Source organism: Malus sylvestris, chromosome 7 (genome assembly GCF_916048215.2).
Source record: "Malus sylvestris chromosome 7, drMalSylv7.2, whole genome shotgun sequence".
Taxonomy (NCBI): domain Eukaryota; kingdom Viridiplantae; phylum Streptophyta; class Magnoliopsida; order Rosales; family Rosaceae; genus Malus; species Malus sylvestris.
In genome coordinates, this window is record NC_062266.1 from 1,249,636 (window position 1) to 1,277,380 (window position 27,745).

A 27,745-nucleotide genomic window follows, 5' to 3' on the forward strand; every position below is an offset into this window, starting at 1 on the left:
TATTTTGAAGTGTAGATGTAAAGAATGGCAAATCCTATACCATATGGGAGCCTGGTTAGGTCCTGAAACGCTAGCTGTAGCTCTTGTGGGTTTTTTGTGAGGACTGCTGAGCTGAAACTGTTGAGTCATAAGCAGTAGGCGCTTCCCATATCGACGAGACCATCAAGAACGAGCTACAGTCGGGAATATAAAAAGGGGCATTTCCGTGCAAGTAAAAATTACGGAGCCATGCATTGAGCACAAAGCGAACTATTCCTTCGCCTTTTACTAAAGAATACCGTGTGCTCATTGCTATAAGTGGCATACGCCTATTTTTTGAGGGGTGCACCTTTGTGGGTGCCCCTTACAATTCCAGTTCACAATTTTGTTCGTTGATTACAATCAGTGTCTCCTTCATTACGACACAATGAAGAAAGTGACTACTCTTCCTTTGCCCCTTGTTCTGCTTTTAAGGTCCTACGCAATGTTTTATTGCTCACAACTAGGTGTCGATGCCAGGTGAGGCTAAGCTCACTCATCCCTTTTAGTGTAAATAATATTATCGTTTGTTCAAGAAAAGGTGTCACTGCCGGAATATCAAGCTGGCAGCCATGGGACTGATTTTCTCATTCCTTCTGATCGCCAGTGGATTCAAGTGGAAGAAATTTTGGTTACGGATACTTTTGAGTAAACCAAATTGTTCCAATTGGTAACTCTTCGTAACTCAAGTTCTTAATTTGTTTGTTCCTTGTACAAACTATATATATGTTTCTCATTACCAACAAATTAAAGTTCTATGAACTAATTTCCAATTTAGAAGCCAATCGACGGATTAAATTTCAAAAATCCGTAGTTAATTGAACATACAAAGAGTCGATTGCATGTTCCACATTGTAACGAGACACAAAAAGAGCATTTTATCAATCACCAAACACAAATAACAAATCGACGTCTAAAAGTTATTGGATTTACCTACCAGATCAGTGAACAAATTGCTCGAGTTAAGAGCGAGGTTCTTCGTATACAAGCAAAATATGTTGTAATCAAAACACAAATGGCTAGTCGTCATCCAAAGGCGACTGCATTACAAGATATGTGTTTTTGACTATCTATGCACTGACATGTATGATGCAATGGGTCCTGTGATCAATCATGTTACATTCCAAAAATTTGACAACGGGTTTTGCCGCCAGAAGTATATAGTTAGAATGGAGACCGCTAAGCATATTGTAGTTCTAGTTCCCTTGATTCATACGCCGGAGGCAGCAAACTGTGTATGTTCGCAAAAGGATCTTCACTGCCTGATGGTGGCTCCCCAATAGGTTTATCCAAAACATAGTCAGGAATCGCTACAAGCGTTTCATCAAAAAACTCTTTCATGGTCTGCAAGGTTCAAGAGTCATATCAGAAACTTAAGCAACTCAGAAATAACATACTTTCCTGGATCAGAGTAAAAAACCATTGGAAAATAATGAATGAATATCAGGCATTGATTGGGGATGGATTATAACTTTCAAGTCCTAAAAGTGGAACTTAAAAAGTATACAAGGATAATAACAGCAGCAGCAGGAGCAATAATACTACCGTGCAATGCAGGAAAGCAGCATCAGCCTTGCGTTTCCATTGACTATTCCCAGGTTCTGAATGGAAAAGACCAATCAAAGGCTGCAGCAGAACAGAAAGAGGGTGATGCAATTGCACCAAATTACTATGGTCGGAGAAAACTTCACTCAACAAGAGACTACCTTAAGATATTGTAAACCACTCAACAACAAAAAGCAGTGAAAGAGGCGAGAATAGAGACACCAGGATAATATGGTATTTCACAAATTGATGATACTGCAAAAGCATTCAGGTCTATTTTCTCAAGAATTCCTTTGCATCGTTAAACATATCCAAAATGATATCCCAGTGCATTCGGCCTAAAAGAAATGATAGCCCAGAGTAAGACCCACCCATAAGGTAACAACTAGAATTCAACAAGGCAGATTGAGCAAGCAATGCATGTCAAATTACATAATATATATTAAGCCGTTTTGGTAATGTAATGTGACATGTGACAAGACTGAAGAGACCCATGTTAATATTTTTTTATCCTGATATTTTTTTTTAAAGAAAATCATCTCGGAGTTGGGAAAATATGGAAAATAATAACATAATATTGTCAGTTTGACATTTTCGTGTGTGCAAGAAGAGTTTGTTGGCATATTCTATTTTCTCTAGTATGACGGGTATGTGTAAAACTTTCCAGATATGAACATAATATTATGAGGATGACGGTAGCACTAACCCTTGCTACATCTCGCACAGTTGGTTTGCGTCCATATTTTCCCACAGCAGTATCTCCATACGCTCGAAACTTCTCCAGTATCTAAAGGAGGCGGAAAAGATAGTTATAAGCTGTAAAAGTTCAATGGAAACTGAGTAGATACACCTATATACAGCCAAGTTTGCAGACCTGACGCCGTGTTACACCACTGCTTGGTGCTCCATAAACTACAGTATCAACATGTCCCAAAGTATGCCATGGTCTATTGAAAAATGTACAACGGTTGTCAGTCAACTTTGGAGTCACATATTAACATTGCAGTAGAGAGGACTATCAGAATTTTAAATCAGAATTCTAAATCTAAATAAAATAAAAACCTAACCTAAAGTTAACACAAATTTTAACCCAAAATGTTGGGGATATTTTAATATGGTGGAATCATTAAAGCTAGTAGTTAGTCTTCATTCAAGTCTTGATCTTTCACTTTCCAGTAAATTTCTTACTTGGCACATCCAAGATGCGCATTTGGTTCAAGGGTAGCGGACAGACTTGCATATGGGCTAAATAATATAGTGGAGGGAAAATGCTTCCTTTTCTTGGACAACCCTCGTAGACCAGAAAAGATCAACATAAGAGTTTTCATAATCAGCTACCCTAATTTCATTCTTTCAAGTCTTGCGTCTTCTACTTAAGCCCTTGTTTCACGCAAAAATTTCATTTGGTCCTTTGATAGGAAACAAAAACTCTACTGAAAGAACTCTAGTTTCACTCTAAGGGCTAGAATTACATGTGCACTCAGACACAAAAATGAAACAGAAGTATATACAGTATAATCATCAGAGAGGATAAGAGTCATAAAATAGACTGATAGAGACTTGAACTACGTATACCAAATTTGAAAGTTCTTGCAGCAATTACCACAAGGAAAAAGAAAATCCAAATTATGATATTACATACTTATTAAATGCAGCGCGTCCAACCATTACACCATGAGCTCCTGCCCTTCTTGCTGCATTGACCTATAATTAGTGGGGGAAGACGACATGAGATAAAGGTTGTCAACATAGAGTTTCTGCATCAACTAAGAGGCAGCACAAAAATGTCGACAGTTTTGTTGTATCACTATCACCATGTATGCCCAACTCATGTTAGAAACCAGGAATTCCAATTCATATATATGCATAAAGTTGGAACATCAAGAAAATAACAGGTAAATTTTGCATATATGCTGTATTGACTAATTACAATGAAGAAAGTTTCAAAACAATACAACCTTGTCAACAGTAAGGAAATGACAGCAGGGACACAATACCCCAAGTTACAACTAATGTCCCAATGGACGACACAAAATTTTATAGAAAATAATGATAGAATTGAATAAAAATGTAGCTGGAAACATGATATCCTCTGAAGACAATACAATTGTTCATAGGTTCACCTCCTCAACGGTGTTTATGCCCCCATTTATTGTAAATCTCAAGTCTGGAAAGTCACGCAAGAGGCCATAAAAGTACTCATATCTGCAATAAAGTAATATATGAACATTAATAAGAAGCCGTATGTTACTTGTGAATGTAATACAAATGTTTACAAATATAATCCAAGCATTTTTTAATAGCAATTATGAGATAAGCATATCAGTAAAGTGAAGAAAATATAAGTTCATAAAACAAGAAATAACAGAATACATACTTAAGAGGCGGAATACTTCGATTTTCAGCTGGGCTAATTCCATTAAGTAGTGCCTTCCGTGAATGTATTATGAAATGCCTAGTTGGTGATTGAGAAGAAACCTTGTAAATAAAATCACCTGAAAAAGAGACAGGTGGTGACAAAATTAAGTGAGGATGCAACTCAAGAAACTAACATAAGCATAGCTATATTCCTTTCATATTCAGATAGACAACGATATGGAATTAGATAAACTCAGTTATAAGCATTAGATGAATCAATAATGCTCTATGTTTATCACTCAACAAGCATATAAAACATAAATGTGGAAAGTGTACGCAACAAACAAAAGGTGGTTCCTGTTAACTTTCCAAAAAGCTGCACTTTGCTGTTGTAGGATAATTTAGAAAGCTCTTGCATTTACCCCATCGCTTCTATATCGGTACTACATTTCACTGCTAAATTTGTATTTAATCTGATGGATGAAACTTTGTAATATAAATTACATCCTCTTTTTGTTATTTGGCATACTGTAAATCATGTCTAAACCTATTCTTTTAATTTCCTTTTCCTTTAACTCAGAGATCATTTTGAACTTATGGTAAGAAAAATATGCAAAATCACCAAACTGATCAAAATTTAGGCTTCCAACGATGTACAAATTTTGACTTTTTGTAGCACTGAATGTCATTGTGTTTTCATGGTATAAATATAATTGCATAATCATAAAGCAATAAACAAGGGCTATGAAAGGTATGGCCAAACACAGAATGCAAAATTCAAGCATAACTATTTATATTATGCAAGAAACTATGTGTCCTCAGTTCATCATTCGCTGGCTTTTCCAATGTCTTTCTTCTTTTTTTCTATATTGATATTGACTAGTTTGCTGACTATATAAACAGAAGAATCAGGCAAAGAAAACTTACAGAGCTCGTTATATGAGTCATGATTATCAACACCAATTCGACATTTCACGCTAACAGGTGCATCTGTGTGCGCAGCAATCACTGACATAGCCTCAGCAACAAACTTTCCTTGTAAAGACCAAATGTCTTTATCAGAGAACATTATAAAGAAAAAAAAACTATATATATATATGTGTGTGTGTGTGTGGAAAAGTTGCAAATAACAATATAATGAGAAAGGTATCAAACCTTTGGATCAAGCATAAGACTAGCACCAAAGCACCCGTGCCCAGCTACTCTTGGACTCGGACATCCACAACTGGTAAACGGTAGAGGGTCAGATTAGAGGTTGGGGAGAACTTGAAAGATAAATTCTAACGGACAAAAGCTTAATAAAGAGTACAAACTTAAAATTGATCTCATCATATTTGTAAGGGTTAGCAAGCTCAGTCGCTTTGGCGAGGTTTTCCAAATTATTCCCGCCAATTTGAAGAACAATAGGATGTTGTTCCGGGGAATATTCCAAGAATCTATCCTGTTAAAAGTCCCACTATCAGTATCAGTTTTCTTAATCCAAACATATCGAATGTACAAGAAAAATCCAGAAATAAATGAAACTGTGAATACCAGTTCAAAATTTATCAAAAAAATAAAAACATAACAAAATAAAAGAACTTTAATCTAGGGGTTGGCCCTTAACCCAAGGGTTGGGGCGGGTCTAAGGTGGAGAAATTGACGGGGCAGGTCCAAAAATCAGAAGAAACAGGGCTCTGGCCCGAACTGTTCTACCGTTGGACAATTGGATTGAATCACACCTCCACCGTTGGATCTTTTCTCATTCATTATCAGACTCACTCTTCTCTCCCAAGTGCCTCGACAGCCATCATCAATTCACCATCCCTTGACTCTGTCTCCCTCTCTTTGGCTTCTGGAAACCACCATCACCATCGTCTCCTCCCATACCTTCCAATCGCGACCACCCCCGTCACCACCATCGAGATTGTACAACACCACGGCCAGCGCTTGCGAATCAAAATCGACCACCAACCATCACCAATTGAAATTGGCCACCACCTACTGGGATGAGCAGGGGACATGGAGCCAATGATTCCAGTGAAATCTCTGAGATGGTGGCGTACACCAAATAAACTTCACAATTTCCACCAAATTACTTTTTGGTTGAGACTATTTCAAAGCTTTCAGATGCTGATGTGACACTGAACAATTCCTTCTAATCTTATACAAAATGAAGTCCAATGGGTTTCAATGAGGTTAGGCTTGGCTCAGTTAAAGACTTCTTATGAGCTCACGGTGTGGTAGAGTTAATAAGTATATGGGGAGAAATAGCTAAGTGTTCCGGGAACACAGAGATCTCAATTAGAGGTAATAATGCATTCTAAACACAGTAGCAAGATCATGCATCTTTTATGAAGTCCATGAACACCCTTTTACTGTAGTATTAGAAATTCAAAATATTCAACTGATTGAAACCGATAATCAGAAACACCCCACGGTAAAGTTATCTACTTCAACTAAACGCTTTATTTAAAGAGAAATGTCAAGTATACACATGGAAGATGTTTGTCAAACTAACCCTTCTATTAGATGCCTACATCAATTCAATAGAACCCTAATGTTATCTGGAGAAAACCAACTTCCACCGAATTAATTACTCGTTGCCAGTATTTCAAAGCTTTCGGACTCGGAAGTGAAACTCAACAAATCTTTCTAATGTTGCACAAAACGAAGTCCAATGTCTCATTTGAGGCTACAAAATTGCTATACTTGCAGAAAGAGTATATATAAATATGGTTTACCAGATTATCCTTCTGGTAAACAATGGTCTCAGCAGCAAGCATCTCAGTGTAGAGCCACGCATTCTTCGAAATGAGCCTGGCCAGCGTCCTGTAGTGATTGTCAGTCCACTCCATCATGGGAGCAATACTGTAAATTGCAACAAAACCCAATTCCGCAAAAACCATAAAAATCATGGGCAGCATTGCAATGTGCAAATCAATTGAAAAGTAGAGAGAGAGGGAGAAGAAGATTAGAACCTAAACCAAGGAGGAGGGTAATGGGCGTGGTGAGGGTGGGTGGCGAGAGAAGAAACCATGGCGACGGGTGTGCTACTGCTGAGCAGTTGATGGGTTTTGAGAGGAGGAGGAAGTAAAAGTGGTGGTGGTGGATGCGGTGGCTGTTGAAGAAGTGCCCTGAAATAGATTAAACGACAATTTGCCACGGTTTTTTGTGCGAAGAAAAACAGAATGAATAGGAGTAACAGAGGAATACGAAGAAGAAGAAGTTGGAAACTTCATTTTTTTTTCTTATGGGTCTGAATTTAAACTCACGGTTCCGAGAATCTCAGAGGCTCCTGCTGGTTGTGTTTGTTGGCTCCTTGGACTCTCGGGAGGGAGGCTGATAGCTTGATAGGGCAATTCTTGGTCGACGGAGGCAGAAGACAAAGCCACTGGAAAACGAAAGGTTGCCATCTATTGGACTTGGACATGGTGAAAGTAGCCCAATTTAACACTAGGCCCAATAAAAAAGCATTTAACTTACTTTTAAATAAACACTGATTGACTCTTTACATATAAAAATCGTTCGTTATCAATGTAAAATTAAAAAATGCAAAAATATAAGAAAAGTTTAAGAATATAAGTTAAAATGTGGTTTTTCTGCAAGAATCAATAATTTATTTTACATGTAAGGAACCAAGTATTTTTCGCTTTGAAATTTGATCTTTAACACCCAATTCCTTGGTTTGATGAGGGAAAAAAAAAGAAAACCAATTCCTTGGTTCGGTCCAACAATTAATGTCACTCAATCATTATCAAACTAACTGCAATCTTTTTCGCAAGTGGTCCTTTACTACAGTGGTAGAAAGGTGTTGAGCTCTTGTCAAACTCCGTCAATAGCTAATTTAACATCTAATCTAATAAAATTTATCATTTGACAAAAAAAAAAAAAAACTGCAATCTTTTTCTGTCCGTGAAGTCCCGTCAAAAATTTAAAAAAAAAAACAAAAAAAAAAGGAAAAAGCTTGGGTGTCCAAAAACCCTAAACCTGGGGTATCTGGTGTCCCATAATTTGTGGGCCATCCCAACTCGCTACCCGGGGGCCCACATTCATCTTCAAATATATGTGGCGGAGAAACAACCGCTATAACCGTCTTTCTTCTTCCCGCAAACTCTATCAGTTCAGTTCCTTACTCTCACTACTTCCATGGCGAGCTTCAGCTTCAACACCACCAGAATCAGAACCCCCACCTTTCACTCTCACAAACCCATCTCCAAATTCATCTCCCGCGCAAAACCCATCAAAATCCCATCTCCTATCTCCACCAATCCCTCAAAACCCCGGCCAAGACTCCGCTGTTTCCGACCAAATTCCGTCTCGGAAAGCTCTGTTTCCACGACACAAGAAGTAGACGAGGACGAATTCGATGAAGTGGACGATGACCCGACGGCGGAGCTGAGCTACCTCGACCCAGAAACCGACCCGGAGAGCATTTCGGAGTGGGAGCTGGATTTCTGCTCCAGGCCGATTTTGGATATCAGGGGGAAGAAGGTGTGGGAGCTGGTAGTGTGTGACGAATCGCTGTCTCTGCAGTTTACAAAGTATTTTCCAAACAATGTTATCAACAGCATTACTTTGAAGGATGCTATTGTGTCCATTAGTGACGAATTAGGCGTCCCTCTGCCGGATAAAATCCGCTACTTCAGGTAATCATAACCGTTTATTTTCTTAATCTTCATTTAAAGATCATCTTTGCAACTAAACCGGCAAAGATGTAATCATTTATACGTGTCGAACAAATCAACAACTACGTTAATCACAAATGGTGAGGTGCGCTAATGGAGTTGGCGCAACTATTTTCTTACTAGTTGTTACAACTCGGTAACAATGGCTTAAATTTTGCAAATTTCTGAACGAAAATAGCATGTTTGGGGCACGTATGAGGTGCCTTACCCTCACATTGGTCACTCGTGCGCGAAATATTTCGAAAGAAGTTGATGAAATAAAGTCATTGTCCTCGAATTGTAACATATAGTAAATTAGAGGGTTAAAATGGCAGAAGTTAGCCGTTTATTTTGCGCATAATGTGTGCTTCTGTGGATTGTGCATACTTGAGAAAGCATGTCACTTGGGATTTGGTAACGGTTCCACTTTTATGATTTGTCTAATTGGACTACGTAGGTCACAGATGCAGACAATTATCACAAAGGCATGTAACGAGCTTGGTATAAAGCCGATTCCCAGTAAACGGGTAAGCATGTTTTTCTTATCAATTGTCTAATTTTCGGAACATATACGGATTGAGGAAGCAGTTTTTCAACCACACAACTGATCAAGTAACTTAAGAAAGTTCAGCTAATAGCCTAGAGAATTTAGAGGGCCACTACAGAGTTAAAGATTTCTGTTTTGGAAAATTGTGGTTGGTTGTTTTCTGTTACGTAAATTATCACCGGAAATAAACACCGTTGTACTGTACAGAAGTATGTGACATTGAACTATCGCGATGCTACCGCAGAGATGCAGAAGTTGCATGACTTTGAAACACTGTCATCAGTTAGCAATGAAGCTTTTCTTTGAGTTTCTGGTGCAACTGCTTCTGTCTGTCTGCTTATTGTCTTAAAACATTGCGTTTTTTGCAGTGCCTATCGCTGCTTTTGTGGTTGGAAGAACGCTACGAGACAGTATACACACGCCACCCTGGTTTCCAGAAAGGATCTAAGCCACTCCTCGCATTGGACAACCCTTTCCCAATGGAACTTCCGGAAAATCTTGTTGGCGAAAAATGGGCCTTTGTTCAGTTGCCCTTTTCAGGTAAAGGACTTGCTAATGTCGACATTTCGACAGATATAACAAGTCACATTCTCTGACCTGCTTTATTCATCCAGTAACATTTCATGAGCCCTTACTAATTCTACCTCCTGTTTTCAGCTGTTCAAGAGGAAATCTCATCCTTAGACACGAACCTCGTGTTTGGCGCAAGTCTAGATCTGGATTTGTTGGGGATTGAAATTGACGAGAAGACATTGATTCCAGGATTGGCTGTTGCATCTTCGCGTGCAAAACCGCTAGCAGGTGTTTATTCTCTCGGACTGTCATCTTCTTTCTTCTTATGCATATTTACTTGCACATACCCATAAGCAGTTAGCACGAAATGTTTATGTTATCAGATTGTTAATATGAATGGTTGGGCGAGTGGATCGACAAGATAACAATATCTTACTGTGATACATTTTCCATAAGTCCGCTCTCATTCCTATTGCGTCTTGTACGAGTTTGTGGTGTTCCTAACTTGTCGCATCTTGCTATATGGTACTACAGCTTGGATGAATGGGTTGGAAGTTTGCTCGATTGAAGTCGATTTGTCACGGGCACGCTTGCTTCTTTCTGTCGGGATCTCTGGCCGATATATTTACGCCACCTACAACAAAACTCCTGAAACAACAAGTGAAGCCGAAGCTTGGGAAGCAGCAAAGAAGGATTGCGGAGGCTTGCACTTCCTTGCAATCCAGGGGGACTTGGACGGGGATGATTGCGTCGGATTTTGGCTTCTGCTAGACTTGCCACCTCCACCTGTATAGTTTAATCTGTCGAAAAGGTTTTCGAAAGAAATAACTCTCACATTAGTTTCTCAGTTACATTACTTCATCTTCATACTTTAGTTGAGAAATGATTGCGAATACTGCTTCGGAACGGAGTTTCTTGTTGAAAATTTGTACTGGTGTCAAACTTGCTATCCGGAAAACTTGGTAGCAGGGTTCAAGGCCTCTCATGCAAAACTAGGGCTCGGGGTCCCTGAGTTATGGTACCGGGTCTGTGATCCTGTGTTCGGGTTCACAGACCCAAGGTTATCCACTTGACATTTACAACTTGTATTGCCCCTCCTCCTAAGGAACTTTAGGATGCGAAATATTCCACAGAAAAGCAAGCACAACCCTCCTTCATTTATCTTCTTTATTCTAACCTCGTTTGAAGTAGTCTCGATTTCGCAGTTCACCCCTGCAGGTTTCCAGAACTTATCAAGTTCGTCAGGCGTGGGATTTACAGTTTCACAACTGATGGTGCCACCAAAATCGACTCCTGCTCAGGCGTAGTCAGTTACAAGGCACCACGATCTGCACGAACAATGACTTGAGGATGGGATGCTGTCTAATTGCTGAACAAAATTCAGTCATCAAAGTAATGCCGGAAGCATTCATACTTTCAAAGATGGTAAAACACATCTGCACTGATACGAAAACAACTTTTCATTCCTATCCTCTTTGTTACCGAGGGTTCTAAAATATCATAGTTCGAGGCTGAGTATTCGAATACATTTCACGAAGATAGCTTAGCTGTCTATACAACGAAATAAAGAAAAAAAAGAGAAAAAAAGATAAGAAAACCTTGCCTACCTCAGAATTTACCCCGGTTCACCAGAACTCATTCTTCACGACCAATGAAACTGAACAGCCCCGCACATACAATCCAGTCTCAGGTCCGAAGGAATGTGAGCACAGATACAAGCCAATGGATATGCTACAACATGTTATCTCTTCCGCCTTTTCAGAGGCAGACAACTTCCTTTCGGCCTTAATCTGGAAGAAAGCCTACAGATGAGATCAACACAAACATCAAGTTGTGTGTACGTACAGCCCTCATGTTCTTGGCCTCTTATGCTTTTGAGATACAAATCGAACCCCTTGCTTCCCGAGTTCCAGAGATTTGACTTTGCCATCATCTAAAGTAACAGATAATGTTGACATGCCTTCAATAACATCGCTAACCACTCCCTTATGCCTGTACGAAACATGGGAAAAAGGAAAGAAATCAACTCAAATGATAACACCAAAAGTCTCCCCTTAAAGTAACACTTGATACTGAAAACCACATCTTCGGAAACAATCATTTAGCAGAAAAAATGAACGACAATCGTCTTAATGATTAAATTGCTGGCATTAAACTGCTTACAACTCAAGAAGTCCTTTTATATGTTAGTATGAACTGTAATATTTTGTTTGATCTTATTTAGGGTCCTATGAGACTGAGTAATGCACTATACAGAAACAACAAACTCACCATGAATTGTCAGATAGCTGCTGAACTTCAACTCGCTTTCCAATTGCATCTCTGCCCAATTTTTTCAATATCCAGTTAACATCCATCTCATCCATTACATTATCCTGAACTGATTGTGTCTTGTCATCATTCTCACCAAATGATGTCTTCTCCATAAACGGTGATGGTCTCTTTCTTTTTGACCGCTGGCCCTTGACGTAACTTTTTTCTTCCTCATGATGAGAAGAATTCTGATTTTCAATATTAGGCTTCTTGAGCTTAAACTTCAATGACGGAGGTTTGGCATCTTTTGACGAAGAATGTGACACGGGTGTCTGAGCGTAAGAATCATTGGTTTCAGTCCGTATATTAGACCTGCTATGTGAATGCTTCCGGGAATATACCCTGTCATTTCTTAAAGTCGGGACTTCACCTACAGGCACAGCTGCAGTCGTGCCTCCTTCAATGCCTTTTCCAAACGAAACAGGTGTCTGCTCAGGTTGAATGGCTTCATATTCATCAGCCTTATCCCCTCTTGCAAATTTGGGGTTATGATCAGAAGCTCCAGACCTAACTTTTCCCAACTTTATAAAGTTTCCTTCTCTCCCAGAATCCAATGGAACTTTCAAAGGGCTAGAATAATCACTTCTATCTGCACAATGTCATCACGAAGGTTTCAACTTTCAATTACACAACATAAGAAAACATCCAATTTTGACTGAAATACTAATCAATTGAAAAGAGATCGAACTTTTCCACCATACTAATGGGTTGCAACTTGTAATCCTTATACCTTTAGCATTAACCGAACCATCATGTCTATCCACCATAACAGGTGCTCTCTGCTGGCTGGCATCTTCACCGGCTGCCCCTCAAGAGGAACACAAGTCATATATCTACATATATATACAATACACACACAAAATATATTGGTTTCTTTCAAGAATTTTCTACTAGCCTATTTATCTTTATTAATTAAAGTAACCTGGCTACATCCACCATAAGCAGCTACTTCTCTTATTGGTTTTCGGCCCTCAAAATATTTTTTTTATATAAAAAACGATGGTTTTTGGCCCTCAAAATTGAAGTGATATTCTAAATAATATTGCAAGTGGGGAGAGAACAACAACAACAACAACAACAACAAAGCCTTTTCCCTATTAGTGGGTTTAAAAAATCTGTACGTCTGACATACATTTTTGTCAATGTCAACCTATATGTCTCTGGGTTTTCAGTTGTCTATGTAGGAATCCAAGGTTTATGCCCCAAATTTCCACCATCTCAGCAACACATTGCCAAGACATTAACAAGGCAGACGGATCTACCTTCAACCCCTATATCACTATTAGTGGGTTTAAAAACCCAAATTGACAACCGACACGACCTTTCTGAACACTGAATGAGAGATTGTGAATGGGGCAGCAATGGGCGGAATTGATGAATGCTGGTTATAGGTGGCTGTAGGAACATTCATTGGTATTCCTCTCAAACTCAAGCCAGAGTTGGGCTAAAAGCAGTAATCTATTATTACCTAATGTTCAATGATGGTACCATATGTAAGCCTAGAATCACACATCCCATTATGCTGAATTGCTGTGTACATCCAAAAGTTATACGCAAACATAAGGGAGATACTCATCCTCTTCAACAAACTAAACTGCCTTTAACTCTTTTTCTAATGGCAATGCTAAAAGTAAGACTAGAATAAGCCAAGTAACAGGTCATATAGAAGGCATACCATTGGAAGTCAACAAATCTTGCTCTCTTTGACAGGTTGAAGCATCAGATATTGGAGACTTGGGCAAATTTATCTTCCGTGCACCAAAATTTATCACTAACTTCTTCCCTTTAACAGGCTTTGATTTGCCAGCATGCTTTCCAGTATCCTCTCCACTATCCAGACCATGAGACTTACCCTTGATATGAACGACTTTGGAAGCCCTATCTTCATCACTTGCCATCACCTCATCAACAAACTTGTGCTTCAAAATACCTGGCTTATTGACGGAGCACATCTCTTCGGTGTGGCTAATACTTCCAGCTATAGGCGAAGAATATAAGTCTAATTCTGCATTTTTGTAGGGCTGCATCTCATCATTCTTGTCATAGCCCAAGCTAGATCCGAAGGACTGAGGATCATCATGTCCTCCAGACCTCTGAATCACTTCAGTTTTACCAACAAAGAACTCCTGGTATTCCTTTTTCTTAGCAGACACTTTATTTGAAGATTTTTTCCCACTGTCCTTGGTCTTTTTTTGTGACTTATCAACTAACCCCTTGAGAGATAATTTCAACGGACGCCCATACTCATTCTTTAATAATTGAGGGCTGTTTTCTTCATCATCGGAATAGGGTGAAATAGAAAATATTTCTTCTTGAGTTGGCAACCCTGCAGCAACCCTCAAGCTAAAAATTAAATCTTGCTCCGCTTCGTCTTTTCTCCTCCAAAGCTCTACCACAGCATCCTCATTATTCTTGACCTGTAAAAGAAATCCAAAGTAAGAAGTAATCAAGTTGAAAATTAAGAAAAACAAAAATTAAAGCAAAAAGAAGGGTAGCACAGAATACTATCTTATTAGAACAAACCTGGTAGCATTCTCCACGACATGTAGCACATTTGTACTCGAGATTTCCATCTAACTGATACAGCTGATATCTCTCATCACTGAAAAAATAATGAATCACTTTGGGAAATAAGCAATCCCATAGGGAAATGAAAAAAACAATTCAGCAATTATAAAGTCACAAGACGGGGTTGGACCGTTGGAAATAGAAGTGTTTCCTCCAGATGTGTTCCATTAGTCTTTGCTAAAACACTAGTTCTATTAGGGAAACGTTTTGTCACCAAACATTCAGGCCCAAAGTTCCATAGTACAAAATTACTCACTTGGGACCAAGAAAAAGTAAAGGCAGGCCGCAGGATAATACAGCAAAACTAGTATGGGTCTATAAAAGTAATGAACCTGATTCCATCACAATGACAATGCACCCAGCGCTGGCAAAGATCACAGCAAACCATTGGTGTGGATTCTGAATCTCTATAAACCTATAAAATAAGACCACAAATATGTCATGAGAAAAATCATGCAAGTTAATAAAACAAAAGTATCTCAGATAAATCAACCCTTAGACCATCTCCAACCCTGGGCTAAAAGCCAAATTACCCCCCCAAACACTCTCCAACCCATGCTAAAATTTTAGGCTAAATGCCAAATGCTATTTCTGGGCCAAATACAGCTTTCCCCCCGGGCTAAATGCGAAATGTTTATCGGAATTTAAATTTTTTTAGATTAAAATGTTCATAAAATTAATTTACAATAATCTACATATTTATTTTTTTTAAAAAAAATTGATTTAAGAAAAAAAATTTAGGCTAATTTCATTCTTTAATAATTCCGGGCTAAAATTTTAGGATAGAAGGGTTGGAGCAGAAAAGATGTTTTTGGGCTAAAAGCTAAATTTTCCGGGCTAAAAAATTTGGCTTTTAGCCCAAGGGTTGGAGATGGTCTTAGAGAAACAAATTAATACCTTCAAGCACACAGGACAATAGTTCCCCTTCACAAATAATCTTCCACACGCATCACAACAAGTGTATCCCAGAAACCATCTGTCAATGTAACAAAAAAGGAGTGAGTCCACCAGTACATGCTACGTAAAAGTACAAAGTAAAAAGTAAATTAATAGTGAAACAAAAAATAACTTATTAAAAAAAAAGAAGTAAACTGAGCCTATCAGAGTTCTGCTTGGTGGCATAGAATTTGAATGACTAGTTTAGGCAAAAACTATTTAAAGAGGGAGGGAAAATATGAAATATATAAACAAATACAAAAGACCAACATACTAAATTACACAACAAAACTCATAGCAAAACGAAAACTTTAATTTGAATGGCTTTCATTGCAGAAGGGAACGACACAAAATGCTACAGAATTAGAAATAAGATGTCACAACTACGTACAAAAGTATAAAATAATTTAGAGAGATCTAAAACGGGGTGCTGGTAAGCCAAATTATCAGAAAGATAATATTAAATTCTAACATGGTGCCTAACAAACATTTTATGATACTACAATGTTTAAAAATTACAAAAGTAAAATAACAATCATCTTATCACCTCCGTTGATAGAAGAAAATAAACTCACAGTATACAATATTGATAGTTAATACCTCACGCTCAAGCCATTTCCGGGGACTTTTGACCCACAGCTGTGACACTGTGTATGTTTCGGGCACACATAAGGTCCAGGAGAAACATTCTGCGGCATGAATTAACAAAAGTAAGCATATTTTGAATATTTTGTAGGCCAGTATACAACTCAGGACTAAGCAGTACACATCCTACCTTGTGTGAAGGATGTTGGCAGTAACAATGGTAGGCGCCATCACACCTTTTGCAGAACATAAGCTTATTTGGATCTCCAGTTCTTCGGCATACCTGAAGAACGAAACAAAAGGATACAGTCAACAGCACTTAGTATGAACATTCCATTAATGAGCACATTCTATTATTACCATCATACGGCCAAAACCCCTATAGACAATCTTAGTCCTAATGAAAGTTATCTGATGCCAATAACAAGTGTGGGTATGTTGTTGCATATGGTAGTAGTATCCAACATTCTTAAATTCAGTGGAAGGGCAGAAAAGTATTAACTAGGCTAAATTTATCTGCCTTTTTATCAGGAGTTATTAGACTGCCTGTATTCATAGGCTACTCCTGTAATTGGGTCTTGCTTTTTGCCAAATGATTTAATTAGAATACAAGAAAGAAAGTATCACTTCTTTTCCTTATGTTCAAGTTATTATTCTCTTCTTTCACTCCAAATATTTTTACTTTTCTCTCGATTCACTTCAAGATTCCCACACAGGTTCTACAATTATCCAATTTGACTCCTTTTCTGGACAAGTAATAAATGTGGGTCCTATATGCCATTTAATATTGACCAAAAGAAAGAAAAAAGAGCATGATCAGGGTTGCATCATAGAACAGAAACATGAAAAAATTGTAGAGCAAGAAAAAAGGAGCCTTTAAATTCTTTTTAAGGAAATATGGAGGATTTGGACTTTCAAGCATGAATAGAAACAACATTGGACAAATATTGCAATTCACCCATTACCTCACAACTTCGGCACAGGGGGCATGTCCATGAACTCCAATGAAATAGATCTACAAAGAAGTCCAATTACTTTAAGCAAAATCTGTAGCCTGGTGGGAAAAAATAGATCTACAAAGATGTCCATGAACTCACCTCTGTGTTTAGACCAAACTTTTACGCAGTTCCTGTGGTACTTCTTGCCACAAGTTTTGCATGGAAGCATTTTTCTTGCTCTCTCACTTCCTTCATTTTCACCACAAAAGCATATCCGGCACATAACATTCACATTGGACTGAGCCTGCTCTTCACCCACACCACCTCTTGAGGTGTCCTGTTAAAAGAAAATAGAACTGATATATTCAAATGCAACAAATACATAAAGAATATAAATATATAACGGGAAAAATACAATCAGATTTCAACACCCCAAAAAGCTCAAAGTATTACAATTGTAACATATGTATTTGAAGTTCAGCAAAACTGCAAATTCATAATGGCACGTGTCCCAAAAAAACAACACAAAAAAATGGTGCAGGTAATGGGAGCCACGAGCCGTTCAAAATAATAAGATGGAATATTCAATTCCAGTACCTACTAGGTCCGCTGAATGAAGTCTTTTTTGTTGACATGACAGTAAAGGTTATGCCATGAGAAGATACACTCTCCTTTGTCCGCTATCATAGAGAAGCTACTTTGCAGCATTTCTTTCCATCTGATCCTAAAACATTCTTCCCATTGAAATGCTTTTTCTTTCTCTCTCTTAAATTCTCATCGGTCAGTCCTACTGTTAATGCCCTCTTTAAGATCTCCCCGAATCCACCTATTTTGTTCTAAACCCTAGAAGAGGTGAACATATACATATATCTGCACAAAAATGTACCATTGAAGCAATTTTACTGCAAAAGACATTCTAAGCATGTCAAAGTTGACATCAACCGCACCACAAAACCCAAGAGAGAAGCTTGACCACCCGAACAACTCAACCCAGGAGAGGGAGCAGGATGATGTTTTAGATCAAAATTTTGAATCCAGGTAAGGCAAATTGAATAGATTAGGTTTTGGGATAAAAGGAATTTTAAATGCAATGAAATTTTTTTACTGAAGGAATACCAATTTCTGGTTTAGAATCAGGTACAAGACCTAAGAAAAAAATGTAAAATAGAAAATAAGAAAGGATGTTTTGGTGCTGGCCACCCAGTTCTTACTTTGTCCGCTCCTTTTACACAGGTCTGCATAAGACCAGTTAATGAAACTTTTCAGTTGGGACCCGCTTACTTAATCCCCTCGTAGAAGAAGAACCAGCGTTACCCAAGGTGGAATATACCTCTTATTCAAGACAATCCCAGCTAAGCCCAGGTATAAAGGTGTACCAACGAGCCCTAAGTGGTACCAACAAGCCCTAAGTGTGCTCTGTAACACCTCAAGAATCACCTATTTCTTCTAACAGATTTTGTTCCAAAACTATTTTCAAACAAAATATATCCGTATCTTCATATCAATGCCCTTCAAACTTAGCAAATATAGAAATATATAAATGCAGTAATAAATGGAAACTACAATTTAGGGAAACTCCCAATTATTAAATAATCAATTCCTCTTATTCCCGGACATGGCAAAGCGGAAACTTTAACTCAAGAGCAACCTCAAAATGTCAGTGTGAAGCAGTATTAGCCAAAAACAAGTCAGCATTAAGCAATTGCAATTCATTTTACAACTACACACTCTAAATTCACGTAACACGGATTCGATACAAACATTCATACAATAATAACCCCAAAAACTAGCTCCTACACTTACACTAGAAACAATTCAAACAATCAAAAGCAGTGAATTTCAAGAACCTCACCGACAAATAACCAGACTCGAATCGCCGAGCAAAGTCCTCAGCCGCCACCATATCCGCAGCAGCCTTGCGCTGGAGCGCGGCACGTTTGGCCTGGGAGGAGGCGGCGGCGGCGGACTCATCGTCAACAACGGCAGCGGCGTAACTATCTCCGACGGCAGAAGACATAACCGGCTGGGGAAGCGGCGGTGGCGGCGGGGCGACCTTCGGAACGGCGACCTGGACCGTTTTGCCATCATCGCGAGCCCTAATTCCGGAGGGATCGATGAGAAAGTCGTGAACTCGAAGCACGTCTTCGAGGAACGAGGCCTTGGCATTCCCGGTGGCGAGGGTTCGCGGAAACCCTAACGCACAGTCGCAGATTCGCCGGCTGAGATAAACAACGACAAGTTTTAGTGAGAGAAAGAAAGAGAGAGGAGAGGGAAAAAAGAAAGAGAGAGAGTTTGGTACCAAGTAATTGGGCAGGCGACATGAAATGCCATATTGCGCTGAGAAGAAAGATTTAGCCTTTCGATTTGAAAAAATTATGGGTTGAGGGATCGCCCTCCCTCCCTCCCTCCCTCCCCCTCCCTCCCAACCCAAAATTTTTACTTTGGAATATTCAAATTAAATTTGTTTTATAAAAATTTAATTAAAATTTTGAATTATAAATTTTAGATGGGGGTGACTGTGTATGTGGGTAATACTACAAAGACGAAGATTGTCGACAGTCGAACGAGCGAGCTAGAGATGATAGAGACAGAGAGTAGGGGTAGAGAGAGGATTTGGGTTTATATGGTAATTGGGCCGAGGGTCTGTACGTGGGCTTTCATACATTTCTTAGTCAAATCGTAAAAGGATCCCCCGGATCCATTTTGTGAGAATATTAGGATCTCAACATTTTAATCGTTTATCGTATATCATGCGGTAATTTTTCGTCAGATATTATTTATGTTTAATTCTAAATAATAAAAAACAAATGATTTATGACTACATTATACAGGATAAGTGATTAAGATGTAGGAATCTAGAATTCCCAAATAGATCCGGATGAGATCCAATTGCAATCAAACCCATTCAGCGATGATGTAACAACTACATATCCCACTCTTTTGCTGACATGGAAGTCAACAATGTGCCACATAAGAAAAAAATATTTTAAAATATAATTTTTTTAAAAGAATAGTAGGTCCCACCTCCTTACTTAATTTAGAGAGATTTATCATTGTGCGACACATACGTCATATGTCATTATATAGGTAAATGAACATTTAAAATAAAAGAAAACTAATTAAATAGATTTGAAAACTTTGAGTTTTAACGATAAGGACAAAATAAAGGGTAAAGTGAATATTACCATGATTGACTTTTTAGTGTAAAAATGTGATTTTTCGTTAAAATGAACAGTAGTGGAAGTTTTTCGTTAAAGTTTTTAAAGACTTCCCTCCAATTGTATGACATATCGCATACTGCTTGATACATTGAAAAATCCCTGCTCATCTCCATCCCAATTCTCCTCTGTCAACCCCTCGCTCCCTCCAACCGTAGCTGCATCCATAGCCCCTTCATCCATCACACCTCCATCTTCCTCCCCCACCGCGCCGCCGAGCCATCATCGCTGGCACAACCCTCTTGGTCGACTCATAGGAAAATAATAGAGACCGACTCGTCCACGGCCTCATAGCAGATAAGATGAAAGATAATATTTAGTAGTGGTTTGGTACTGAGGTGTTTTTAGAAAAAATGGGTATAAAAAAAAAGCTAAGCTCGAAAAAGTGTTTGGTAAACACTTAAAAACAACTTATTTTCACAGTTTTTTGTGAAAAAAAAAACTGAAAACGTGAAGCAGCAAAAATGAACTTATTCTCACAGGTCAACAAAAGCAGTTTTTTTTTTAAAGCGCATCAATACCAAACCAACCCTTATACGTCTAAAAAATGTGATCTTTCGGACAATATTTGCTCTTACTATTTGTGTGAAGGGGATCTACAAATATTGTCTTGTGGATACAATAAAAACCGAATATAATATGTTGTTCGACAATGTTATGCGCTACCAAAGTTGAACTAAACACAAGAAGATAGACTGGTTGTAAGTGTAACCTTGCAAAGCGCACTATTTTGCGCCTTCAAACACCAGTAGCCAGTCTCACATCGCCAACGGGTTGCTTGTGTCACAAGCTCCAAACATGAGCCATGGCCTTCATCTCGAGCGACCGGTCATCCGTTCCAGAATCCATTTTATTTTGAAAAACTTCCAACAATATTGTGCAAATGCATTGGTGGATTGTCTTCATTCGAACTAGGCTCACAACAAGATTTGGAGGATATTTCCTACCTTGGAGGAAATCAGGATGTTTCTTTGAATAAAATGTTTCAATTTACCAAAAAATAAAACATAATGCTAGACTAGTATCTATAAGAAAAATAGGAAAATCATAGAGAAGGATTCAATTTTGGAACTGCTTCCACATTGTATTTAGGTAGCACACTGTTTAAGTTGTATTGATGTCAAAAGTTGGTTCAACAAGATAGAGATCGTAGAACGGTAATCCCACACAAGAAACCACGGATTTATGTTACATTGGTCACCCACCTCGAGTTGAGCTTCCCATTTAAGTCCAAGGGTCTTTGTTTCGGGTCTTCAATATTTTACAGCGAGAGGATTTCATGAAACTGATCATATATTCCCTAGGAATCGGTATAACATATGACTTATGAGCACCTTTACGGGGAGAAAGATTCGCACACTGTCCTGGTTAACCGGCATTGCCCAAGCGCGGTGTTGGAAATTGTAGAAAAGAAGAAACTTAACTGTAGCAGTCTTCAGACACAAATGCGTTTGTTGATTAACAGTTTACACTACCTCAGTAATTTCTAACTTCTTTTTTTCCTGCCTTGATTTTTCTTCTTTTCGCATAGCTCCTCCTAAGTTTCTATACAAACTACGATTTTTCACAAACCATCTGTGGTAAATCCTTGCTACAATTTGTATCTAAGATTCTAAGCTATCTTTTGCTAGTTTGACACATTTACATGATCGAGAAGTCATCTTCAAGCCCGTCTAGTTGTCCTTTTAGACTGTTTTCTTGGATGATCAAAACTGAGGTTTTAACCGAGAAATCAGAGCCCGAAAGGACATCCCCGATTGGCCCCAACTCCGGACATTGCTGCCAGTCATTCATCCCAAATGTCAGAACCGAATTCACCCTCTCCCCTCGTCCCACTATAATGAGCGCGTACTGCCCGTCCAATTCCCTCAAGGTAGAATAGGTCTCAGCAGAATTGGCCATATGCTTCTCAACGTAAGCGACTTGTCCACATGCGATCCGTCTCTCATAGAAGCTTGCGAAACACTCATCGTCAAGCTTCATTTCCTCTTCTTGCTCAGAACGGCTGACAGTGTAATTTCCAGGTCTCACTGTGGCCTCTGAGCTAGCATCTACCAAGAATCTTATGACTGTGAGCTTTACACCTGCATGTCGTGCTACGCGACCAGCATAGGCAAGTGCTTCTCTATCGTCTTTGCCACCAATGAAGATGACTGCCATGCTGACAGAATGATCGTGTGTTCTTGGTAGTTTTTCAATCAGTCCAAGACCTCTGTCTACAAGAATCCCAACGGAGCACGGAGCATTCTTGAGGATCTGTTAATAACAAAGTATATCATTAACTGAGAAATAAGAAGTATGCTAAAACAGATAAGTCTATCGAAACGTGAAAGAACTTGGAAAATTGAACAGATATTAACTCCTTTACTTTGTGTTTAGCATATTACTAATTAAATCGTCTAATTCTTTGAGATAGAAACCAAAAGCCCTAATATAACCTCGAGCCTAGAGGCTTTATCAGTGAATGTGTCAAGCATATGCTTCCAAGCACAAATTTTAAATTCATCATGCGTCGTTCCAAATCTGATCACGGTTTTCTTGTAGAATTTGTAGGTGTTTGAAAAATATTCAGTTGTCTGATATACATTACCTTACGGTTCACATATCTGAAAGCAGAATTTCCGTTATCCAAGGTTCCATCTGCGCGTTGAACCTTGTGAAATGGCAAGATAATGAGGCCTACCATTGAGTCCTCTGCCAAAATGCAAATATCCTGGGGCATGCCACTGAAAGTCGAAAGTGCAAGCAATCGTCTAAGTGTGATACCATCTCCACTCTCCCCTACATATGCTTGAACTGCAGCAGTGACTTGATCTCTCATTTCTTTCACTTCTGTGTGAGTCACAGTCATGGTATCCGCCCCTTCTTCTTTTACCAGTGTGGCGGCAATTTCGTCTGTGAGTTCTATCATGTCTGTTACATATACCACAATTCCAGGGTCAGCTGTCCCTCTAGATATCTCAATGAAGTTTATCATAGTTTGAACATTTTGAGGCCCATGAAGGCATAGTAATATGCGGAGTTCGCTTGAAGGGTCAAGCAACTGAAGTGACATTCGATGAGTGGGTGCCCGTTTCCTTGCACGCTTGATGATTTGTGCCACAACTGATGGGGCGTGCACAACCGTGAAAAATATAGCTATTACCATCACGGTGCTGGTTGAAGTAGATGTTTTCCCGGCCTGCATGCAATATCAGAAGAGCAAAACGCAACAAGATCAGCGTGGTTCAAATAATATGACCAATGGTGACGAATCACTCGTAAGTTCTCTGATTCCGCAAGGAGGGAAAATAGCGTGTGCTTAATTAAACAGTATCATTAATAACTTTAGGAGTAAAAATGCCTCAGAGAAAATTGAGAGGGAAAAAGAAAGCATGTGAGAAAAATAGATAGAGACGTGACAGACTAACTTGTTTTGCAGCAATGGCCAAGTATATGTGAAAATGGCCTTTGGTAGTGAGCAGAAGCCCGAGTGCAATAGATTCCGGCCAGTGAAACCCCAACAGCTTTCCGCAGAGGACAGTTCCAGCAACTTTTCCTACTGTTGCTATACCAAAAAGTACAAATAACCTTGCCCATGTCCCGAACTGGCCGGGTTGAAATTCCTTGAACGCAGCTTCATAACCCATCCAGAAGAAAAAAATTGGATAGTAAATGGTAGATAACAAGTAATTGATCTTGCCGACCACCCATTTCGATACTCTCCCCCCCTTTGGTAAAAAGGTTCCCGCCATAAATGCACTCAAGGCCGGATTGTATCCATAAATTGGTGAGCAGGAAATGATCAAGGCCATGAAAGCAAGAGCAAGCACTAGATGTGAACCTTTGATGGGTTTGCCTTCGGGGTTTTCGTTGTTGACCCAGTTCATGAAGATTGGTGAAACATAGCCCGCAAAAAGTGTCTGGATCACCAATGCAGAACCCATCTCAATGGATCTTCGGACACGTTTTGAAGTCTCTACAACTTTCCCTCCAGAATCAACTGGCCAAAAGACATAGCCAATTGAGAGGAGAAGGGTTGATACAAAATCAGCGTGCATTCCTGCAGAAATGACTAGCTGGCCTATGTCCGACTTGCCTATTTTGAGACTCGTTATGAGACGTGTCAGTACAGGAGAGGCGGTGCTAGAGAGAATGGTGGAGAGGGAGAGAGTGAAGTCAACCTTGAAACTGCCATCTGTAAACTGCAGAAACGGTGTTATAGCGCAGGCTAGGATGAATGTGGAGAGCATACCACCATAGGCCACTTTAGCATCCTTGGTTGGTTCTTTAAAGAGTACATATGGATCCATTTCTATGCCTAACACAAACATATAGCAGATCATGCCGAAATCAACAATAAAATTCAACGTTTTCCTGGCTGAATCCGTTACTAGGTTGCGTATGAACCCTAAATTTCCGATCAGCAGTCCTATCTGCATACCATAAGAGAGAACAAGAATTTAATCACAATAATAGTGGCGAGTAGAACCAAAACGAAACACCACGTAAGGTAGCGAAATATGGTACTTTCGTGTTGTAACGAAAGATGCGCAGTTTCTTTTCTGCATTCACATTAACTCTACATTAAACTGCTACTCTTCAATGCAGCATTTAGATTACAAACAAATAAAGAACGTGAGAGCCGCCACAAGGCATACACGATTATGAAATAGGCCTCACTAGAATACGGCAGCAAGTTTTTATTTGATCAAATATTATAACAAAATGCTTGATCCCATCTGCTATTCACACTCGTATGCACTTACAATGGCCCTTTGAAAATGCTTATGCTCATAAGGGGTTTTGCTAGAAGCACTTTTATTAGAAGAAAATGAAATTTTAAAAGACTCAGTATAAGGATTACATAATGACAAACAGGGAGTGCGAATAACATTTCCCATTATGAAAAAAATTGATTGCCAACTTTTGAAATGAAAAATGAAGAGGAAAACCAAAACAAAATTATGAGAAAAAAAATATATGAATACATGGGGAGAGAGAGAGAGAGAGAGACTTACAACGGTGTCGGAGGTAATGCGAGGCTGAGAATATGGCTTTAACAGGAAGTGGGAAACATTGCAGAGAGCATACATTAAGAAGAAACCCAGTGCATATTTTGCTAATTTTCCAAAAAGCTCTTTTAACTTGAGAGTGCATGGTCCAACAATTGAAATTTTTTGAGAAGTACGTAACTTTTCCTTGCTGCCCATTTTTTCTTCTCTTGCTTTTTCTCTCAATCTTTTGTGTTTTTGTTTGCAATTGCAAGAGAATTTTTTGTTTTATTTTGTTGGGCTGGAAGTTTGCAAATGAGCACCAATGGCACAGTTAATTCTCTCTCCAGCTTGGCCAGGATGAGTTAGTGGTTCTGATTGATTGCTTGTTGCTTTGTTTGAGGAGAAATTGAAGGAGAACGGCTAGGAGAGAGCCATTTACAATGGTAGGCAGGCATTCTTTCATAAAACAAAAATTCTACAACTTTGCAATAAAAAATACAAGGAATATTTTTGCTCACTACTTTGTTTATATAATTAGATGAGTTTAAATTTTGAAGTCTGTGTAGATAGACTTAAATCTCAAAATTTAAACTAATCCAACGTTTATAAATATGATGGTGACTGGTGAGCATTACCACCACTTAAGGGTGGTGAGCAAAATGCGCGCAAAATACAACCATATGGGAATTGGTTTGTAATACTAATAATTAATTGCAATAAAATTCACATTAATTTTTTTTTATTTATTAATTTCTTATGAATGAATCAAAAGTATTAGATGCAATGCAACTAGATCCAAGGCTAGAAAACATTGCAAATATTTGTACTAGGATCTTGACCTAATTGATTAAACAATAAGAAGAGTGCTAGCTGCTATATTTACCCACCTATCTTACTTTTTCATCCACCTCTTAACTAAAATACATAGGCAGTTAGGCACAATATCAACCCATGAAACTACACATGCAATGTACCATAATGTTAAGGGTCTTTGGGAAGTTTCCAAAAAAAAAAAAAAATGTTAAGAGTCTTTGGGATATTTCAGGCAAAACCTCTTCAGAAGTGGTATATAATATCGCCATATGATCAACCCTCTACGTCGTCTATGGCGGTGGAGGAGCACATCTCGTCCTTCCACAGACACCATAATCTCTTGTTAGGCAGGCATTGGTGGAAAAATATTTTCCAATAGGAGCCCAGATCTTGGCATTTGTTGTCTGGTCCACAGCATGAAATAATAGCTCCTTTGTACTACCAAATATATATACACACACACAGCAAACTTAACTTCCCATCCAAACTCATGTTTTCTTGTAAATCTCCATAAGACGGGCAAAGAGAGGAGAGAGAGGTCAGGGTTAGGGTTAGGGTTTTCCGCAAAGAGTGTTGATTGGAGGGAGAACTGACAAAACACAGTCCAAATGAGTTTTTCTAAATATAAAAATTAGCAAAATTTAAAAATTCAATCAGCGCATGCATGAGTGACCGATTTCCAAGACGTTAGTATTTCAATATATGAATAATTGGATAAAATGTCCTCGTAGTAAGGTAGTCGGTAAAAAGCCTTCGTGGTAAAAATATTAGGATTTAAGGTCTTGTGATGTATTCATTAGTAAATTTAGTCTAAAAATTATTTTTCCGTTAAATACAAGGGTAAAAATGTACTTTAATATGCAGCATGAGGGTTGAAATCCTAATTTTTTTTACCATGGGGCTATCTTCCGATTACCTTATTACCCCATGCACATTAAAGTACATTTTTACCCATGTATTTAACAGAAAAATAATTTTTTAACTAAATTTGCTTACGGACTACACCACGAAGGTTTAAATCCTAATTTTTTAACCACGGGACTATCTTTCGATTATCTTATCATCACGAGGATCATTTATCCGATTAAGCCTTCAATATATCACAATGTTTCAAAATTCTTCTTTCTTGTAATTTCCTTGAGAAGGCTTTTTGTCCAATCAGCGCAGGCAAGCAAGTAGGAGTCCCAATCTGCATGAGTAGGATCCATCAACGCATATGAGTTCAATCTCTATTAAGAAGTAGGTACAAATAAATGGTAAGAATAATATTTTTGAATCCCCACAGACAACGGTGGCATCACGGTGTTGGAAATGTGCCCTAAAACCAATCATATGATGATACTTTACGGACATTTCACATATTAAACTAATGTAGTTTAAATATAAAGGGCAAAGATTATTGTTTGAGTCATCTCATATAAATGTTATATGCTTAAACGATAAGTCCAAGGAATATGTGATTGGGAGAATGCGATCTAAAGAAGTTAGATTCATGAGACCATTCTTTCATATACTCATCCTAAACGTTCCTGATCATAGGATTGCCAATTGGGCATTGACAGTCCGTTAAGATTAGTACGTGTTGTGTCTTCTCTCAGGGAGAGTGACTAGTCTCGAGTCATTGGTGTGTCTGACACCAAGACAAGTACGTAGGTGCTCAATAGAGAATGAGTTCACTGAACACGATCAACGAAGAGTTCTCATACTCATGTCACATGAGAACTCATAGTTGGGATAATGCAAAGTAGTCCTTTGACCTGAGGCATCATAG

General features: G+C 38.7%; 4 protein-coding genes, 1 long non-coding RNA gene and 1 other non-coding gene across 9 annotated transcripts; 2 read left to right on the plus strand and 4 right to left on the minus strand.

The window, feature by feature from the left end:
• Positions 1-223: 223 nt before the first annotated feature.
• LOC126630851 (U5 spliceosomal RNA) lies at positions 224-341 on the plus strand. Its single transcript, XR_007626133.1, has one exon. It is a non-coding gene; the product is annotated as a U5 spliceosomal RNA (small nuclear RNA).
• A 583-nt stretch (positions 342-924) lies between these two features.
• Positions 925-7,334, minus strand: LOC126628323 (uncharacterized). The gene is made up of 13 exons (XM_050297955.1): positions 7,176-7,334; positions 6,882-7,037; positions 6,645-6,771; positions 5,235-5,362; positions 5,077-5,146; positions 4,849-4,951; positions 3,941-4,058; positions 3,687-3,768; positions 3,206-3,267; positions 2,438-2,510; positions 2,270-2,350; positions 1,564-1,644; positions 925-1,362 (listed from the first exon to the last, which is right to left on the minus strand). Exons 1-13 carry the CDS (start codon positions 7,331-7,333, stop codon positions 1,198-1,200), a joined length of 1,404 nt encoding a protein of 467 aa, XP_050153912.1. The 5' UTR covers position 7,334; the 3' UTR covers positions 925-1,197.
• A 645-nt stretch (positions 7,335-7,979) lies between these two features.
• Positions 7,980-10,552, plus strand: LOC126628329 (protein TAB2 homolog, chloroplastic-like). Its single transcript, XM_050297960.1, has 5 exons — positions 7,980-8,549; positions 9,025-9,094; positions 9,483-9,654; positions 9,772-9,915; positions 10,162-10,552. Exons 1-5 carry the CDS (start codon positions 8,050-8,052, stop codon positions 10,419-10,421), a joined length of 1,146 nt encoding a protein of 381 aa, XP_050153917.1. The 5' UTR covers positions 7,980-8,049; the 3' UTR covers positions 10,422-10,552.
• On the minus strand, positions 9,242-10,162 carry LOC126628357 (uncharacterized). The gene is made up of 2 exons (XR_007625392.1): positions 10,064-10,162; positions 9,242-9,963 (listed from the first exon to the last, which is right to left on the minus strand). It is a non-coding gene; the product is annotated as an uncharacterized LOC126628357 (long non-coding RNA).
• LOC126628316 (uncharacterized) lies at positions 10,419-19,428 on the minus strand. Of its 4 annotated transcripts, none has more exons than XR_007625373.1 (14): positions 19,267-19,428; positions 18,820-19,186; positions 17,127-17,304; positions 16,995-17,044; positions 16,220-16,312; positions 16,045-16,133; positions 15,406-15,484; positions 14,841-14,923; positions 14,464-14,542; positions 13,616-14,357; positions 12,671-12,742; positions 11,899-12,529; positions 11,235-11,619; positions 10,419-10,955 (listed from the first exon to the last, which is right to left on the minus strand). XR_007625373.1 is itself a non-coding variant. In XM_050297949.1 (13 exons), the coding sequence occupies exons 1-13, from the start codon at positions 19,296-19,298 to the stop codon at positions 11,478-11,480; spliced, it is 2,637 nt and encodes an 878-aa protein (XP_050153906.1). In that variant the 5' UTR covers positions 19,299-19,428; the 3' UTR covers positions 11,070-11,477. The 4 variants fall into 4 exon arrangements, 1 of the variants encoding a protein (XP_050153906.1); XR_007625372.1 differs by having other exon boundaries at positions 10,419-10,996; XR_007625371.1 differs by having other exon boundaries at positions 10,419-11,063.
• Positions 19,429-20,859: 1,431 nt separating this feature from the next.
• Positions 20,860-25,472, minus strand: LOC126628317 (cation/H(+) antiporter 28-like). Its single transcript, XM_050297950.1, has 4 exons — positions 25,186-25,472; positions 23,596-24,600; positions 22,776-23,366; positions 20,860-22,441 (listed from the first exon to the last, which is right to left on the minus strand). Exons 1-4 carry the CDS (start codon positions 25,375-25,377, stop codon positions 21,827-21,829), a joined length of 2,403 nt encoding a protein of 800 aa, XP_050153907.1. The 5' UTR covers positions 25,378-25,472; the 3' UTR covers positions 20,860-21,826.
• Positions 25,473-27,745: the final 2,273 nt, after the last annotated feature.